Source organism: Sapajus apella, unplaced genomic scaffold (assembly GCF_009761245.1).
Source record: "Sapajus apella isolate SASKATOON/1434 unplaced genomic scaffold, GSC_monkey_1.0 scaffold100, whole genome shotgun sequence".
Lineage (NCBI taxonomy): Eukaryota > Metazoa > Chordata > Mammalia > Primates > Cebidae > Sapajus > Sapajus apella.
In genome coordinates, this window is record NW_022437040.1 from 808076 (window position 1) to 826038 (window position 17963).

General features: G+C 40.5%; 1 protein-coding gene across 22 annotated transcripts in view; it reads right to left on the reverse strand.

The window, feature by feature from the left end:
• CELF2 (CUGBP Elav-like family member 2) overlaps positions 1-17963 on the reverse strand; it is a 641808-nt gene that overhangs the window by 317189 nt on the left and 306656 nt on the right. For 3 of the 22 annotated variants that reach the window (XM_032258097.1, XM_032258104.1, XM_032258105.1), the window contains exon 1: positions 2068-3280. The exons of 7 other annotated variants lie outside the window; for them this stretch is intronic. In XM_032258097.1, coding sequence (XP_032113988.1) covers positions 2068-2120 — 53 coding nt within the window. In that variant the 5' untranslated portion in view covers positions 2121-3280. 12 more of the 22 variants (XM_032258119.1, XM_032258129.1, XM_032258130.1 and 9 more) reach the window with 9 other exon arrangements.

Consider the following 17963-nt stretch of genomic DNA (forward strand, 5'->3'; position numbering starts at 1 on the left):
ATTATTATGCTGTACATATGTTTTGGGTGTACCTACTCTGAAAATATTGTCCATAGAGAAATCTCTACTTCAGAAGGCAATTCTATTTATCTGGCAACATTTATTTTAATAATTCTATATTAAAATTTTTATGACATTTAAACAAGTTGGAAAAATTAAAATTCACATCCAAATTCTAAAAATTAGCTCATGTTTCATAACTGTTTTCATAAGTAATACATCTTGTTCCTTATTTACTGAGAACATCACTAATTTAAACCAAAATATAATCCAACTGGAAATATTTACAACTAAAGTTTTAAAAATACCCTTTAAAACAATTTCTCCTCTGTTTTTTAAAATTAAGTACTTAAGCTCTCTCTACAAATGTACTAATATATTTTGATATATTGCTGTGGCACAAACGGCTAATTTAGCAACCCACTAGAATGTTAGGTAAGATATATTCTTCACAGAAGTCAACTTTAGTAAAATGATTTTCATGTAAATCATTTATAATTTACTACTCTAGGGCCAATTCTTTTATTTCTTATGTGACAATATAAATGGTTTCATTATTTGAGAAGTTTGAAACAGATTTTTTCTATTTTCTCTGTCTAAAGCCTCGCTAGTCTCACCTTAGAAACCAATGCTTATCTTGTAAAATGAAAGATATTTGAAGATGTGAGAAATGTTTGCCCTGCACAGAAAGGCATTTTATGAGGACATAAGCATAAATCAAAAATCAATATATCCCACAGAGACCTTGAACTTCACAACTTAATAGGCTACATAATAATAGTTTGTGACCAAAATTGTAAGAGCAAAAGTTCTCACTTGTCCTTGAATTTCTAAACTGTTTATCTACATGGATTCCAAAGGGAGAAGCAGAGACTAAAAATTGTAATTTGCGTAAACATCAAAAATATTCCTCTAAACTCTTCATGCTGTGTTTCATAAGTTCATCAAATGAGCAAATTAAAAATCCCCAAGCATTAAATACCATAGAGGCAGGTCTGGTCACAAGGCATTTGCCAGAATGATAATGGTATTACAAGCATTCTCAATCAATAAGTTTTCTTTCAGTAGTTAACAGAGAGGCAAGCAATAAATCTCTAACTTAATCCAACCAACATATCGGCAGAATGCAAAAAGCTCTATGAACAGTAGATACTAAATTTTTTAAAAGCACAAAACCACAAACAAGCAGTTGCAAAAGCTCTTCATTCTGTATAGTCTATACAAACAAGATTATAGGAGATAAAAAGGGTGTTGAAAAAGAAAAAAATAAAGCCCCAGACATGCATTAAGCTAGTTTGACAGCTCCATTGTTCAACGGGTCCCATTGTCAGACCCAAAGATGTATTCAGTGCTACAATGTCTGCTAGCAAATAAACAAAAGACTACAATTTTCAAAGCAGGATGCCAATTCTATCATAATTCTCCCTCTGCTTCCCAAAAGGTCAGTGGTGCCTCCTCCCTGGTATGTGAGAGAACCCCCAACACAGAGGCAGGAAACAAATATTTGCTTTCAATACATGGGGACCCAGGACGCCATGCATGAAAGAGGTCTCCAAACAGGTACACATTTTGGCAAACAGGATAAAGTGATCCAAACCTGGTTACACGGGAGGACTATTTAGGTAGGCTAAGTCCAGATTAGAGCGGTATTTGGAACGCAAGTCTAACATGGAGTCTCCTCAGCTCCTTTTTCGGTGATTATTCCATGCAGAGTGCATAATAATGAAAGAGGCTTAGACATTGCAAAGGAAAAGACAAACCAAGAGCCAGATTTGGAGCCCTTAAAATTATTCACTGGCCACTCACAAATAGCAGTGAGCAAATACATGATATGCTTTCAAAAGGCAACTAGTACAAATAGAACTCACGGCAGTCCTCCGCCTTTCTCTCGCTGGCTCTTTCTCCCAATCTCTTGGTCTCGATTTCATCTCCCCCTCTCTTTAGATTCTTTTCCCCCCCTTCTCTTCTAAGGTAAGGAAGCTACTTGATTCAGAGCATAATTATTGTCTCAGCAAGCTCTAGAAACTAGAAAAGCATGCATTAAAAACAAAGGACACAACAACATACCTTAAAAGCAGCTCTTCATTTCTCATAGTAACAGCGGATTTGGGACAGCGCATGCTTCTATACTGATAGTCTCAACAAAAGCCAGTTCAGAAGTACGCTCAAACATCAATGCCACAGTGGCTGCTCACTAACGCGCCCTCTCTTTCTCTCTCCCTCTCTCTCTCTCTCTCCCCCCCCTTCCCACTCTCGTCCCTAGTCAAATGCTGAATAGTAGAGCAAAGGGGCTCCTGCAGATTCACTAAGTAGAAATAATCCTCTCTGACAAGTTATGTTGTCTATGCATATTTTTACACTAATACACTGTGCTGCCTATAGGGGTCTTGTCTGCATTCACTCAAGCCTGGCTAGTGTTAGTTCTCCTAATTACCATCTTTAAAAATTGGGGAGTGGGGGAGGAAACAACCTAAGAACTCATTTACCTTTTTCTTATAGATTTAATACCAAAACCAATTTCCCAGTTGCCTTTTGCTATTAAAACTACAAGCGAGCATTGCAGATGATTAACCACAAATTGGGATGGGTCAGTGTACTAAAAAGGATTTTTGCCTCTCTTTTCTGGGACACTGCATTCACAGTTGGATTCATCTGCTCCTCTTGTCTTGTCCTCAGGAAAAGTGACAAGGTCAAGACCCTTAGTCCCACCCTGGGTCATAGATGCATAGGATCGAGATCGAGGACTTGGAAATATTTTAACTCTGCACACCAGAGTTCTCATAAATCAGAGTGTCATTCACCTGGAGGAGGGTATCTAATGGAAGCAGGCAATGCAAAGATTGTAGGGTGGCACTGGAGTCCTCATCAACACGGGAGCATCATTTGCAAAAGACCAATGAGTTGCTCTTTTCTCAAATAAGAAAAATCTGCTTCCCTACCAGGCTTTGCATGTACAGTTAACCGGGGAAATATGCATTGTACTTCTGTTTATTGGAATTAGAAAAATTCCATGCAGACTAGCCAAGTAAAATAGCAAGTTAAACACACACACACAGAAGAAAGAAGAGATGCTAAAGACTGAGCAATCCGTCATCAAAAGTGCAAGTGAAGGCATCATTCCAGGAGGTGTGTGCTGACCTGAAGCCAAGAATGTGCTCAGCTTGAATGGAACAACACAGAACAGCCTCAAACAGACCTGGGTCACTGAATCCTGGTCCTGCTCCCATTCTCCATCAGTACCACCATGCACTTCAGTATAATCCTGACTCAAAGCATTAATGGAGATAATAATAGAGGGGGAAAGTAATGTTGGACTCTGTTCCCCACCTATTTGAAGATCTGGAACACACTCCAATTTCTTGCTAGGTCTCTGACCTCTGAACTTGGTCTTGATCCACAGCTAGAAAAATGAACATGTTCTCTGGGCAGGGGGAGATGAAGGTTTTTAAATCTCCGCTGCACGGCAATCTTGCATGGTGAATCAGTTGGACTATGGCAAATAAGCGAAGGATAGCAGTCACCATCCCATTCCTATTTCTAGAGGGCAACAAGAAGGCGTGATGAGTCACTTGACAAAAATCAGATCATGAAATGAGAGCCTTGTCCCTAAAACAACCCCATTTTTTTTTTTACATATTCTTGCTTCATTCTAACATATGAAAGTTACAGTGAATATATAAAAATGAACAACCTTGCCAGCAAATGATATCATATAAAATCTAAGATGTTCTTTTGAAGTAAGAAAAGCATCATGTAAATGAGCTTGGAACCAGCGAGATCTTAGGGAGAAAGAGTTTGAGCCCATTTGCCTTGTGACTTTAGCTTGGTGCTGGAGCAGAAGTCTCTTACGGCAGGCGGATCATGAGGTCAGGAGTTCAAGACCAGCCTGGCCAACATGGTGAAACCCTGTGTCTACTAAAAATACAAAAATTAGCTGGGGCTGGTGGTAGGTGCCTGTAATCCCAGCTACTCGGGAGGCTGAGGCAGGAGAATCACTTGAACCTGGGGAGGCAGAGGTTGCAGTAAGTCAAGATTGTGCCACTGCACTCCAGCCTGGGTGACAAAGCTCAAAAAAAAAAAAAAAATCAAACAACAAAACTTCTCTGTGGCTCTCTTTGCTCCAGCAAAATGGGTGCAACAAATGCCAATTTATTTTAAAGCATCTGAAGAACTCGTAGTGAAACCGGGTATGTTCAGTCATTGCAAATATTAATAAAAGTGGGACAATTGGATGGACACCAGTCACAGGTTTTGTCCATTACAGAAAAGTAAAAATACACTGCTCAGACACAAAGCCCTTTTCCGCATATTTCCATATGGTTTCTAATGGGGGTTAGCCTATGAGGCAAGTACTAACATAGCACAATAATGCAGTTGCTTATCTAGAGGTAAATTCTTAGCATTGGAAGCCTATGTTGTAGTACATGGGGCTGTTCCTACAGTGAAATGAATTGTGGATCTATAGTAGTAAGGACTGGAACTGAACCAAACCATTCAATATTTTATGCTCTCCCCACTTCCTTTTTGGTCTGTGGATATAAATAATGAGAACACTATTGAGGTAAGAGTTTAGTACCTGTCTAAATGCCACTAAGATGACAGATTGAGGGCTTAACATCCACCATGTGCTAAACCTGGGTTATAAAGATGAGTGAACAGGAATGTGGTTTAGAACATGTACATAATGTATAGTAAGTTTTTGGCCCTCCCAACTCCACATTGAATTAATCTTTGTACTTCTTAATACACCCAACAGAATATTTTTTATCTATCTGTAATTAATACATATTTGTTAAATAAAGGAATGAAATTATTTTTAACCACTGGAAATGTGAGGAGGTGACTATTTCGTTTTCAAAAAAATTTTAAATGCCATTTCTTTAACAAATAGGTGAAAAAAAATAACCTCGACATTTCTAATTCTAATTCAGGCACTGGTTGGCGTAGATGACTACACTGAGATATTCCTTTCATGCTATTATGTTTTACATTTCAAGACCTTTTCACATTTAGCGATTCATTTAATCCCCAGAACAACTTAGTGGGCAGGCAGAGCTGGTTCCTTAACCTACTTAGCTGCAGAAGTTCAAGTGCAGGAAGTGGCTGGAGTGACTTACCCAGAGAAGATGCATTAATGACAGAGCATGGGTGCTCATTCTACCGACTGCTGGGCCTGCCCCTTTCAAGGGCAGCACTTGCAACCTGATGCTCCCACTGTGCACAGAGGTCCATATGCACACCCCAGCAAAGCATGGTTTTTAAGGAATGCTTAGTGTAATGAATCTTACACTCTTCTCATGTGATAGTGATAGCTTTAGAGGATAGTCATATGGTTTGTGGTTTATGGTCTGTGTCTCCACCCAAATCTCATCTTGAATTGTAGCTCCCAAAATTCCCACATGTTGTGGGAGGGATCTAGTGGGAGATAACTTAATCACAGGGGTGGTTTCCCCTATACGGTTCTCATGGTAGTGAATACGTCTTATGAGATCTGATGGTTTTATAAGGAATTTCCTTTTTCACTTGGCTCTCATTTTTTCTCTTGCCTGCAGCCATGTAAGATGTGACTTTCACCTTCTGCCATGATTATGAGGCCTGTTCAGCCACGTGGAAGTGTGAGTCCATTAAACCTCTTTTTCTTTATAAGTTACCCAGCCTCAGGTATTCTTTATCAGCAGTGTGAAAACAGACTAATACAGAGAGATAATAAATTAATAAAAAATTGCTTAAGAGGTTTTGTCTTGGCCACTAGCATCAAAGCAATTCCTTTCAAACTTTATTCCACATGAAGGTTGAGTTGAACCTAGAAAAACTAACAACTTTTGGGGGTAAATTATTAATATTTTTTGAGATCATCTACAGTAGGAGCCAATTTTTAACAATCCTGATTATTACTATATTTGGCTGGTAGGGAAAATTTTTTCAAGAAGATTAGCAGTAATTAACAAAGAACAACAATAAGAAAATAGTAGATTGTTCTGATGCCCTCTATATCCAAAAAGATGTTTTGCTATATAAATTACATTTTTAGCTAATAATGCAAACTTGATGAAGAAAAAAACTAGAAAAGTGCTGCAATGTGAGAATATTGGTAGTGAGCTAAGAATCAGCCAGCTTCTTGGCCTTTCCAGATTTGAACTTCCTAAAAAATTTTAAAAGGTGAAATTATGGATGCATTTGTTTCTGTTACAGGTAATTTCCAGAAGAAAGAGCTAAATTTCCAAATACAACTTAATGACTCTTCTATTTTTCTGCTTTCTGTGCCTCATCTTTGCATTTTGGCATTTACATTGCAGAAGTAATGAAAAGTATCATTTCAATGGAAGTGGTAATATGAAATATGCTAGAGCCTGGCACAATGGATTCCGTCTTTGATAAGAATGGGACAGTACACAACTCTAGCCTGCCTCTCAAATCCTAAAAGAATAACCCAGAAAGGTGGAAGCACCAAGGGCATTAATTCTATTTAGCTGCTAGTTTCCGATACCAAGAACTGCCAAGTTTAATTAGATGTTTCTTAACATCTAATATTGCTATGGAAGATGAAAAGAATACATGGAAAATTTGTTAAGTAAATATGAAGCAAAGATCAAGGTCTAAAAGAAATGGATTTTCAGCTGGGTGCAGTGGCTCATGTCTGTAATCCCAGCACTTTGGGAGGCCAAGGCGGGCAGATCATGAGGTCAGGAGATCGAGACAATTCTGGCTAACACAGTGAAACCCTGTCTCTACTAAAAATACAAAAAATTAGCCGAGTGTGGTGGCATGTGCCTGTAGTCCCAGCTACTCAGGAGGCTGAGGCAGGAGAATCGCTTGGACCCAGGAGGCGGTGGTTGCAGTGAGCTGAGATTGTGCCACTACACTCCAGCCTAGGTGACAGAGTGAGACTCCATCTCCAAAAAAAAAAAAAAAAAAGAAAGAAAGAAAGAAATGGATTTTCAGTGTACCAAGTGTGTGGTACATAGTAGGAGCTCAGTGAAGTTAATAAATATACATGTGAACAGATGTTCTTCTATTCTGCTGATATCACACTGAAGACACAAAGCTCCTCTGACCCCAATTTATCAACTTCAGAGGAAGGGTCTTTCTCTATGGGTGCAATGGAGGCAAAGCAGTGATGTCTGCAAATAGCGGAGGAACCCGGGGCAACACTGGGGACAGGAGCCAGAAACTAAGAGAATATGGCACTATCCTTCCTCCAGACCGCAGTTCCCTGTCTTGCATTGCGGGGGAAAAAACTTCCAAAGCATAAAAGACCCAAGTATCACAATTCATTACCTGAAACATAAAACTGAAATTTGATTTAAAAGTAAGACCCCAGGAACATTGCTAAATAAAGGGTTTGATAGTATCTGGGGAACTTAGTCACACGAGTTGTTGTCACTCAAGTGACAACTAAAAAATGACGTTTCAGTCACACTCTGGAAGCTGGAGGTGGCCATCCCTGTGACAAACCCAAGAGCCCTAAATTCCAAAAGGAAATTCCTTCCACAAAGACTATTCACTCCTTTTCAAAATGGAGCCGTTCACCAGGATGAGCAGGGCACAGGAATGAATAATGAGCAAGATTAATTGTAAAGCCCCTTATCCTGATAAAGTGTCATATTTGTCAATAAGTATGTATAAATAATAAACCATAAAGTACTTGGAACTCTAAGAAGCCACTTGAAGATAGGTACTAGATAAAGTTAAGAGGTATTGTTCTAAAGAGTAATCATGACTCTCTGCTGTAAATGAAAGCAGACACCAAGAAGTGGCTTCGGAGGACTACCTCTGCGTAGGTAGAGAAAGGACTGTTGAAGACAAGAAGAAAGGAAAGGATTTCCCAGTAAAATAGACTATCATGGATAACCTAGTTGATAAAAAACAACAACAACAACAACTAGCTTTGGTTTGTGAAGTCTTACAACTTAGCAGACAACAGGTCCACAACAGAGTGGTCGTTTTTGGCCTAATGTTTCACCAACCACCACTTTCAGGTATGTGGGAAATCTTAAGAAGGCCATAGGTGAATATCATAAGTTAGACATTTAACATTTATGTGGAAAATGTACCAAGTTAATTCTTCCTATTTTTATAGAAGGCAAAGGCACAAGCAACTTCCTTTCTTCCTGCTCAAAGTGCCAGGTCAGAGGAACTATGTAACTTAACCATTATCCAGGCATGGATGTGAAACGTGGTGTTTAGTGAACTTCTTTCTTTCCTAGTGGTTTTGATTGTAGGGAATCCTAAGAAGTAAACCGCACAAGCTTATTAAAGACCACAGTGGAGTGGATCAGCGTTCCCTCCTGGAAGCTGAGCTCAATATGGCGATTCATATGATTACATGACGGAAATGCAAGTGAAACCCAGATGGTCTAAGAAAGATGACTTTCAAACTATCATAACATATCCACAGTTCTTTTTAATTTTTTTATACTTTTTCAGAGACAATGTCTTGCTCTGTTGCCCAGGCTGGAGTGCAGTGGCACAATCATAGCTCACTGCAGCCTTGAACTCCTGGGCTCAAGTATTCCTCTTGCCTCAGCTTCCCAAGTAGGTAGGAGTACAAGTGTGTGCTTCAACGCCCATCGCATAGCTCTCATGTAATACTCAGGTGCTTTCAATGTTACCTTTCTTTTTATGTCACCCTCTGAAATTAAGTTATTTACTTACTAACTTGTTCATTATCTGTTTCCTCCATCTGAACCTAAGTTCCATGAAAGCAGGGAGTTTCTCCATTTTATCCCCACTTAGAACAACGTGTGGTATATGGTAGATGCTCAGAGGATGGATTTCTTCGTGAAGTATTCTTGTTGTCTGTTACTTAGTCTCAGTGGCTTGCAGCTATATCACACAATTTGTAAATTATCACACTCAACAAGGAGGAGTCATTAAGTTATTCAGCTATAACAGGGAGCAACAAAAAGATTAGGAAGGACCTGTTCCTAACGTTAAGGACTTGATACATTCCTCGAGATGGAATCATAAACTTGATGTTTTCATAATTGTTTTTGAATTTTAAAGCACCATTTATATGGGTACATTGAAAATAAAATGATAAAACTGTATATTTCCTTCATTACTTTCTATAAATGCTAAAGTTTGGGAGTTGATAAACTACAGGCAGATAAGACTGAGCATTGAAGACTAAATGGGAAGACAAGACTTTCAGAATTAGAGGCAATGGGAGGAGGAGGGTGATTTTTGTGGTGGCTTGGAAAAAGCAATTGTACTGTGGGCAAGGTACAAGAATCAGAAGTCAGTGTAATTTTTGCTCCATTCATTTTCCAGAGTAGGTCTACGTTTTGTATTTCATGCTTCCGTTGACTGTGCCATATCCCCAAGAGCTGGTGTCACCTCATTTCTCCCTGGGTCAGCCTGCACTCCACTGCCCTCCCACCTCACTGAGATCCCTCAGGGATCAACAGCAAGTTACTCTTATGAGTTCTATCCTCTGCCTGCTATTAAAAACAAAACATTGGCCAGGTGCAGTGGCTCACGCCTGTAATCCCAGCACTTTGGGAGGCTGAGGTGAGCAGATCATGAGGTCAGGGGTTTGAGACCAGCTTGGTCCACATGATGAAACCGTCTCTACTAAAAATACAAAAACTAGCCAGGTGTGGTGGAATGTGCCTGTAGTCCCAGCTACTCAGGAGGCTGAGGCAAGAGAATTGCTTGAACTCAGGAGGCGGAGGATGCACTGAGCCTAGACTATGTCATTGCACTCCAGCCTGGGTGACAGAACAAGACTCCATTTAAAACAAACAAACAAACAAACAAAAACAAAACAAAACCCCACAACATTTAAAGCTATTAAAAGCATGACACATTTCCTTAAATCAGTTCCTAATGAGATCTATGCTCACTTTTTAAAATGCATTAAATTTTATTTTATTTTACATTGCAGTGGTAGACATTAAGCATTACATTGACTTTCCTATTCCTTTAAAATATGGCAAATGCTCTAAGCACATAACTAAGTTATGATCTCCAAAAGAAAGTTCCTGGTAGGTTTCTAGTGGCCAAAGGGGTAGTGGACACAAGGCAGAGAGTAGCCTACAGCTGAGTGAGGAAAGACATGGCATTTCACACTAAATACTCTGCCAGTAGGAAGCCATGAAAGGTTTGGGACTCTAGAAAGATAACTCAGTATTGTATTAGCCTGTTCTCACACTACTGATGAAGACATACCTGAGATTGAATAATTTATAAGGAAAGAGGCTTAATTGACTCACAGTTCCACATGGCTGGGGAGTCCTGACAATCATAGTGGAAGGTGAAGAAGGAGCAAAGTCACATCTTACATGGTGGCAGGCAAGACAGCAGGTGCAAGGGACCTTCCCTTTATAAAACCATCAGTTCTGGTGAGACTTACTATCAGGAGAACAGCATGAGAAAATCCGGCCCTCATGATTCAATTACCTCTCACTGGGTCCCTCCCATGACACGTGAGCATTATTACAATTTGAGGTGAGATTTGGGTGGGGACACAGAGCCAAACCATATCACACATGGAGCATGAATTGAGAGCTTGGAAGAGCCTGGAGAGAAGAAGGAAAGACCATGGGAAGACAACCCTATAAGTGAGAGACTACAAGGCCATGAGTGAGGTTCTTCTCTTCTTCAACCACTGCGTACTTGTCCAGCTGGTGCACAATGCATAAAACATTTGTGTGAAAAATGGGCCAAGTTTATTCTTGCTATTTTTAGAGGAGGCAAAAGCACAGGCAACTCCCTTTCTTCCTTCTCAAAGTGCCAGGTCAGAGAAACTATGTAACTCGACCATTATTCAGGCATCCAAAATGTGAATGTGGTTTTGGTGCACTTGGGGGTCTTTCTTTCCTAGTGGTTTTGATTCTAGGGAATCCTAAAAAGTAAACCACACAAGTTTAATAAAGACCACAGTAGAGTGGGTCTGCCTTCCTTCCTGGAAGCTGAGACCAATATGGTGATTCATATGATTACATGACGGAACTGCAAGAGAAACCCAGATGGTCTGGGAAAGATGAGTTTGGAACTATCATAACACATCCACAGTTCTTTTTAATTTTTTATACTTTTTCAGAGATGGTGTCTTACTCTGTTGCCCAGGCTGGAGTGCAGTGGCACAAAGGAGTGCATCACTCAGCTATCAGAGCCATCTTGTAAATCTGCACTGTCACCCACATGACACAAATGAGAAAAGGCGAGGGCTTGGGGGATTAAGAACGGCCCACGCTGACACAGGCAGTGCGTGGCAGGGATGGGCATCATTATTCCATGTTGCCAGCAGCAGCTGTAGAGAGAGGAGAGGGGCCAAAGCATATTTTAGCAGTAGAATCACAATGTGGACAACTGAGTGGGTGGAATGAAGAAAACCAAGGAGTTGAAGATAATTCTGATGTTTCCAACATGGACAATTTGGCAAATGATGATACTGTTGACCAAGAAGGCAACCACAAAGGTAAAACCAGGTCACTGGGGAAGATAAGTTACTCTGCTGAGAATAAGCTGAGCTTGAGATGCCCGTGGGCAGCACTCCGAGGAGAGGAGGAAGTTAGAAATACTGCAGTGGAGGAGATCAGCCCAGAAGAAAGTTGAGGGCAAAAACTGAGATTTGGAGGAGGACCAGAACCCCAGGGCAAATCCAAACTTGGCTGCACGGACAAAGGAGGATGTTCCAGTAAAAGAGAAGACCAAATGCATGGAAGAAGGGTTGAAACCTAGTTGGAGTGAGAAAATACATACATACAAAGTTAGGAGTTACATTGCCATCGATGATATCATGAATTATTTATTTGGATGCTGAATGAAAAAGCAGGACAGTACAGATATAAGTCAGAAACATGCAGAAAGTTTCAGAAACCAGTTGGAAACTGGGGCAATAACCCACAAAGGCAGCTGGTTTTAAAAGAAAGCAGGCTACTTCTGTGCCTGTACATGCCCTGAGAAAGGACATGGGGAACTTGTCCTTAACCCTAGAGGTCAGGTAAAATCCTTGCCTTCACCGACTGTAGCCAAACCTTCAGCTCCTGGCCCTGATTTCTGAGAGAGTCATAAGTGTTCTGCTATTTATCACCATCTCCTCTAATGTATAACTAAAAAATAACAGGCCTGGGGGCATTGAGGTAGGGGCACTGCACCCAGCTTTCTGAACAGACAAGCAAAGGTGCAAAACAAGCTCTTATGCTTCCAGTAGGCTGGTTGGATCCACTATTTCCATAAAAGCAACAGCACAAGTTAATTTTGAAGATGTCTTTGAATTTGGCCAGTTAAGAATTCCCCAAAACTATAAGAAATTAGAAACTCTAGACTTGCATAAAATGTCCTGAGTCAATTGTTTTATACTTTAAACTATTTTTTAGTAAAAAGTATTATATACTTACAAGAAAGTTCACATAAGTGTTTAGCTCATGGAATATTCACAGTCTGAACATACCTGTGCAATCAGTACCCAGATCAAAGCCTTACATTCATTTTTAATTCCCGAACCAATGCATAATTTGATGAACATAAATATACAGAAACTAGAATGCTCATGAGTTTGCATTGTCAGATAGATAAGGAGGATCCTTTGATCAACACTTTCTCCGGAACCACCTACTTCCTCCCATCTCCACTATATTAGTTGAGGTCATCAGACCTCTTAAGGAATCTCCCTGTCCCTAGTCTTTCTGGCTCTGATCTATGTTACACATTTCAGCCGGAGTTATTTAATACTGGAATATGGTCATAGCTGTCTCCTGCTTAGAACCCTCTGAAGGTGTTTCCCTGACCTAAAAAGTCCAAGCCACATAATAATGCCCATGAGACCCACCTACATCTCCAACTCATCTCTCAGGTATTCTTACCTGGCATGCCTAAACTTCTTGCAATTCCTTAAATACACAATTTCTCTTGTGTCTATGCTTTCACTCATGCTGTTTCCTACCAATGCAAAACTCTCCAGTAATCCCAACCCCGTCACTGGGTTTATTTCTGTGTATCCTTCAGAGCTGAGCTTAAATATCAAAGCACTGAGCATAAAAATAGGTGCTCAAAAATACTGGCTGGCTGAATATATAATTAATTCAGTGACATCATCTCAGGAGAAAAGGAGATACAAAGATGTCATAATATGGTCCCAGTTTCAAAAATAAAAATAAAAAATCTGATGAGCTACACGAGCCACATGTTTCTTTTTCTGAAGGATTAGAATGTTAGTTATCTAAAGTTGAATTACTGTTAAGGAGGATTCAAAAGGGGCATTGGGCATGGCTCCTGCCCTCAGGGAACTTAAAACCAAATTAGAAAGACACAGATTAATATGGGAAACAAAGAATAGTGCAGTGTCTACTGCTGTAGGATTTTTTTTTTTTTTTTTTTTTTTTTTTTTGAGATGGAATTTCACTCTTGTTGCCCAGGCCAGAGTGCAATGGCACAATCTCGGCTCACTGCAACCTCCGCTGCCTAGGGTCAAGCGATTCTCCTGCCTCAGCCTCCCAAGTAGCTGGGATTAGAGGCATGGGCCACTACGCCTGGCTAATTTTGTATTTTTAGCAGAGATGGGGTTTCTTCCTGTTGGTCAAGCTGGTCTCAAATTCCTGAGCTGAGATGATCCACCTGCCTCAGCCTCCCAAAGTACTGGAATTACCGGCGTGAGCCACCGCACCTGGCCTGCTGTGAGATTTTATGAGCCACAAGGGTTCCAGGCAAGGGCAGGTGATAAGAGTGTGCTAGAGTAACCAGGGAGACTTTTGCAGAGAGACAGGACTTGGAAGAATCTTGAAGGGCATGCCTTCACTGGGGTAGGACATGGAGGGAAAGTTTGAGATAGCCCCTGCAGAGGAGACTAGCTTGAGGGTAGAGTACCTGAGAGATGGTAAAAGAAAGCCTGAATAGAAGAGCTTGGATTGACAAAGGTGGAGAAACAGACATGGAGAAGAGTGAGGCTGAACTGTGAATCCTATAAATCAGCAGTCCCCAACCTTTTTGGCACCCAGGAGGGTGCAGTGTAGGGGTGGCAGGAGGGATGATGATTTTGGGATGAAACTGTTCCACCTCAGATCGTCAGGCATAAGTTAGATTCTCATAAGGAGCACACAATCTAGATCCCTCACAGTTGCCATTTACAATAGGGTTCGCCCTCCTTTGAGAATAGAATGCCACTGCTGATCCCACAGGAGGCAGAGCTTAGGCGGTAACTCAAGCAATGGGGAGTGGCTGTAAATACAGATGTAGCTTAGCTGGCTCACCTGCAACTCACCTACTGCCATGTGGCCCTGTTCCTAACAGGGTTAGGGACCCCTGTTGTAAATCAGGCAAAGGAATCTGCATTCAACATAGCAAACAATGGAGATTCCATGTAATTTCTGGATCAGTAAATGAAAATCCTCTCTGAATACATCAACGAGAAAGTGAAGGACAGTTTCAGCAGCTGGTAGCTGACAAGTGGACCATGATATCCCCAACTACACATTAACAGCACTCGCACGATATAAAAATAATCAGAATTTGAGATCATGGTGGAACAAGGGAAAGAAACAGACACTCTGCAACCATAATTATGAAATATCCCCTTCTCCCAATTGCTTCTTTACCAATGACAACTCTAGCCCTTCTTTAATCTTCCTGTCATCTAGATAAAAACTACCAAGATACTTGTGTTAGTCAGCTAGAGCTGCCTACATGACAAACCACACACTGAGTGGCTTAAGCAACAGAAATTTATTTCTCACAGTCCTGGAGACTGGAAATCAAGATCAAAGTGACAGCAGGCTTGGTTTCTCATGAGGCTCTTCTCCTTGGCTTCCCAACAGCCTTCTCCCTATGCCTACACATCCCTGGTGTCTTTTTTTTTTTTTTCCCTGATAAGGATACCAGTCCTAATGGATCGGGGCCCCACACCTATGATGTTATTAACTCTACTTCCTTAAGGTTCTCTCTCCAAATACAATCACATTCCCAGGTAACAGGGTTAGGACTTCCACATACAAATTTTGGGGAGAACACAGTTGAGTCCATAATGATATCCCATGCTTTCTGAAAACATTCAATCCAAGACTGTCCTCCAGTTCCTTAAAACTCCATTTGAATCATACAGCACAAGCCCTATTTCTACAATAAGCTCCTTTCAACTCTCTTTTTCCAAGATGTCCTGCCACACCGTTGGCATGCATTCTATTTTGCTGCCACAATTATGTAAATATAGCTTTGATTACAAGTGTGTTCCCAGTGGCTTAGGGTGTTAGACTTCTATACCAGGATCTTCCATATTCCTGAGGCTTGCCTTTCTCATGCTTGGTGTCTGTGTAAATTGGCATTTCCCCTTCCCAGTTAACTCCTGCTCATCCTTACAGTTGCAGTTCAAATACCACCTACTCTGCAAGCATTTCCTAATTACACTTTCTAGTAGTTTAAGTTAGATGCCTCTTGTGATGGCTTTGTAATGAATCAACTTGGTCAGGCCAAACTATGTTTCCCAAAACTCATTTTAAAAGATTTCTAGTTAGGGTGGGACACAATATTCTTGGGAGATCTGAAGGACAAAAAGGAAACAACAGTTATTTTGTAGCTCATATACTTTGTAACTGATCTGCTGACTGTCTCTTTGGTGGGAAGCAGCCGCTGGCCCTGCAATTATTCTGCCTTGTCCTGGATCCTCCTCCCTGAGTTTCTCTGACTTCTGGGCCAGCCATGTGCTTAGCTCTATCATCAAGGTCAATGAACCTTACTGAGACAGAGACAACAAGAACGTATATGTGTTTCAGCACATCCTCAAATAGCTCAAGCTTCTGGTTGTGGGTTTCAGCCTGTCCTTGATCTCCTCCACTTTATCATCTTCCCTTGTTAGCTGTTTGGTCTACAGACTTCAAATTCCAGCACGCGATGTAAAGAAAAAAACCTTACAGAGACTGTTTAACCTACTGCTATAACTGTGTAGTCAAATCCCTGTAACAGATATCCATTTGTCACCTATCATTGACTTATCTGTTCATCCATTCATTACCTTTCTATCTAACTATCTAATCGTCTGTCTACGTATATATCCATTATCTATTGATTCTGCTAGTTCTGTTTCTTTGGCTGAGCCCTGAATAATACATCCCTCTTCTGAAATAGTTCTCTTTACTTCATCTAAACCTTGAATATACTTCTCTTATATCATTTATCATACATCATTATCACAATTTTTGTGTTAGATTGGATTATTTTACCAATCCTTCATGCCCTCCTTTGATCATATGACCTCATAGTACATTAGAGTGAGTGGAATATGTCTGCACTCCATTGACATTGGACTTGACAATGAGATTTGCTTTCATCATTAACATGTTACTTGACATTAGGTTAAATGTACTTGTGTGGTTTGGGTTTTTCTGTATTGAGACCTGTGACCTTTTCTCATGTCTGACATGAGAAAAGCACACCTAGGGAATCCACTGTTCCTTCCACCTGGGTCCCAGAACAAACACACATGGAGATTTGAGCCCAACTCACAATTTAAAGCCAACCCCAGCTGATTCACAATCTGAAAGAGAGCTACCTAGCCTAGATCTGCCAAATCATTGTTGATCTGTAGATTCATAAGTGTAAGAATAAACATTTATTGCTGCACACCACTGCACTGTGGAATAATTTGTACGTGACCTTATTGCAACAATTGATTAGTAAATCTGTTTTCTTGTCTGGGCCCCTATTAGAGTGTTGGCTCTTTGAGGTCAGGTACCATGATGAGAATTTCCATATTTCCCAATGCCTATTAAGGTACCTGACACACAGTATGTATTCAACAAATGCTTGTTGCGTAACAGAGTAAAAAAAAAAAAAAAAAAGCAGAGTGAAAAATGACCAAGTGAATGAAGAACTGTTGTGGAGAAAGGCATGGCACAGGGGTGTTTTAGGAAGGAGAAACTGATAGATGTGTGTGGGATGGAAATAGGGAAAAGTCTGGAATCAGGTAATAAGCATAATGGGATCTGTGACAATTATGGGATAAAATGTTGTCTATTTTTCTCAAGAGGCCACAGGGGTTGCATTTGATTCCAGTAATCTTTGAAGAGCATTTTCTTCCCTCTTTCTGGTTTTTGCGGGCAGCTGCAGTACCTGTCTGCAGCAATATTTGAGAAACTGATGAAAGATGAAAACACTTAAACTCCTCTGAAAATTGGGAAAACAAAATTACTGGAAATAAAATTTTCCTATTCTTCTTTAGATAACCTTGTCTCGGTATAATAGTCTAATTTGATATGGGCTGTTTATCACCCCCTGGATGCACTCGTGGATTGTTGGGGACAGGCAGGTGTGACATCACATCTGAAACTCTCCCAGCTCTTAGCCTGGTTACCAAAGATGTCAGCAGCCCATTCGCCTCAGTTTTCCCAGCAGGATCATCCCCACTGAGACTCTTGTCACATCCCCTTAGCGTGTGCCTCATAGGCCTGTCATCAGAATTGCTTTTTAGGAGACAGCTTGAAGGATGCCAAATTCATTAGCTGTCATCAGCTGAACTTTGCAAACCTTTTTCTTACCTTGAACAAACAGCACACACATATACACACGTGTACACATGCACACCCAACACCACAAATACCCACAAGGATTCCACTGTATTTTGGAGAACAAAGAGAGAGCCTGCATTTTGTTTGGTGTCAATCATAACCTGAGATTAAAGCTGTTGTTTTATGCATTCAAAATTTACACCCACCAAACTCAGGCTTTCTCTACCTAAGCTCTGAACTTCAAAAGGAATACTTTATGGGGGATAAAAAACCCTACACAAACCAAACAACACACACACACACACACACACACACCCCACACACACACACCCCCCACACACACATGAACCTCAAAAAGATGCTGTAAGCCCTGGAATGCATTTCATTTTCATTCTTTAAATGAAGGCACAATGCCAAAATGCCTGCAAAATTATTCTTAGAGTTGTGCAAAGCTGCTGAGAATACAACTTGCCCCAAATGATACCCAAACCATGTTGACGTAGTAAAATGTCGGTGCATTTC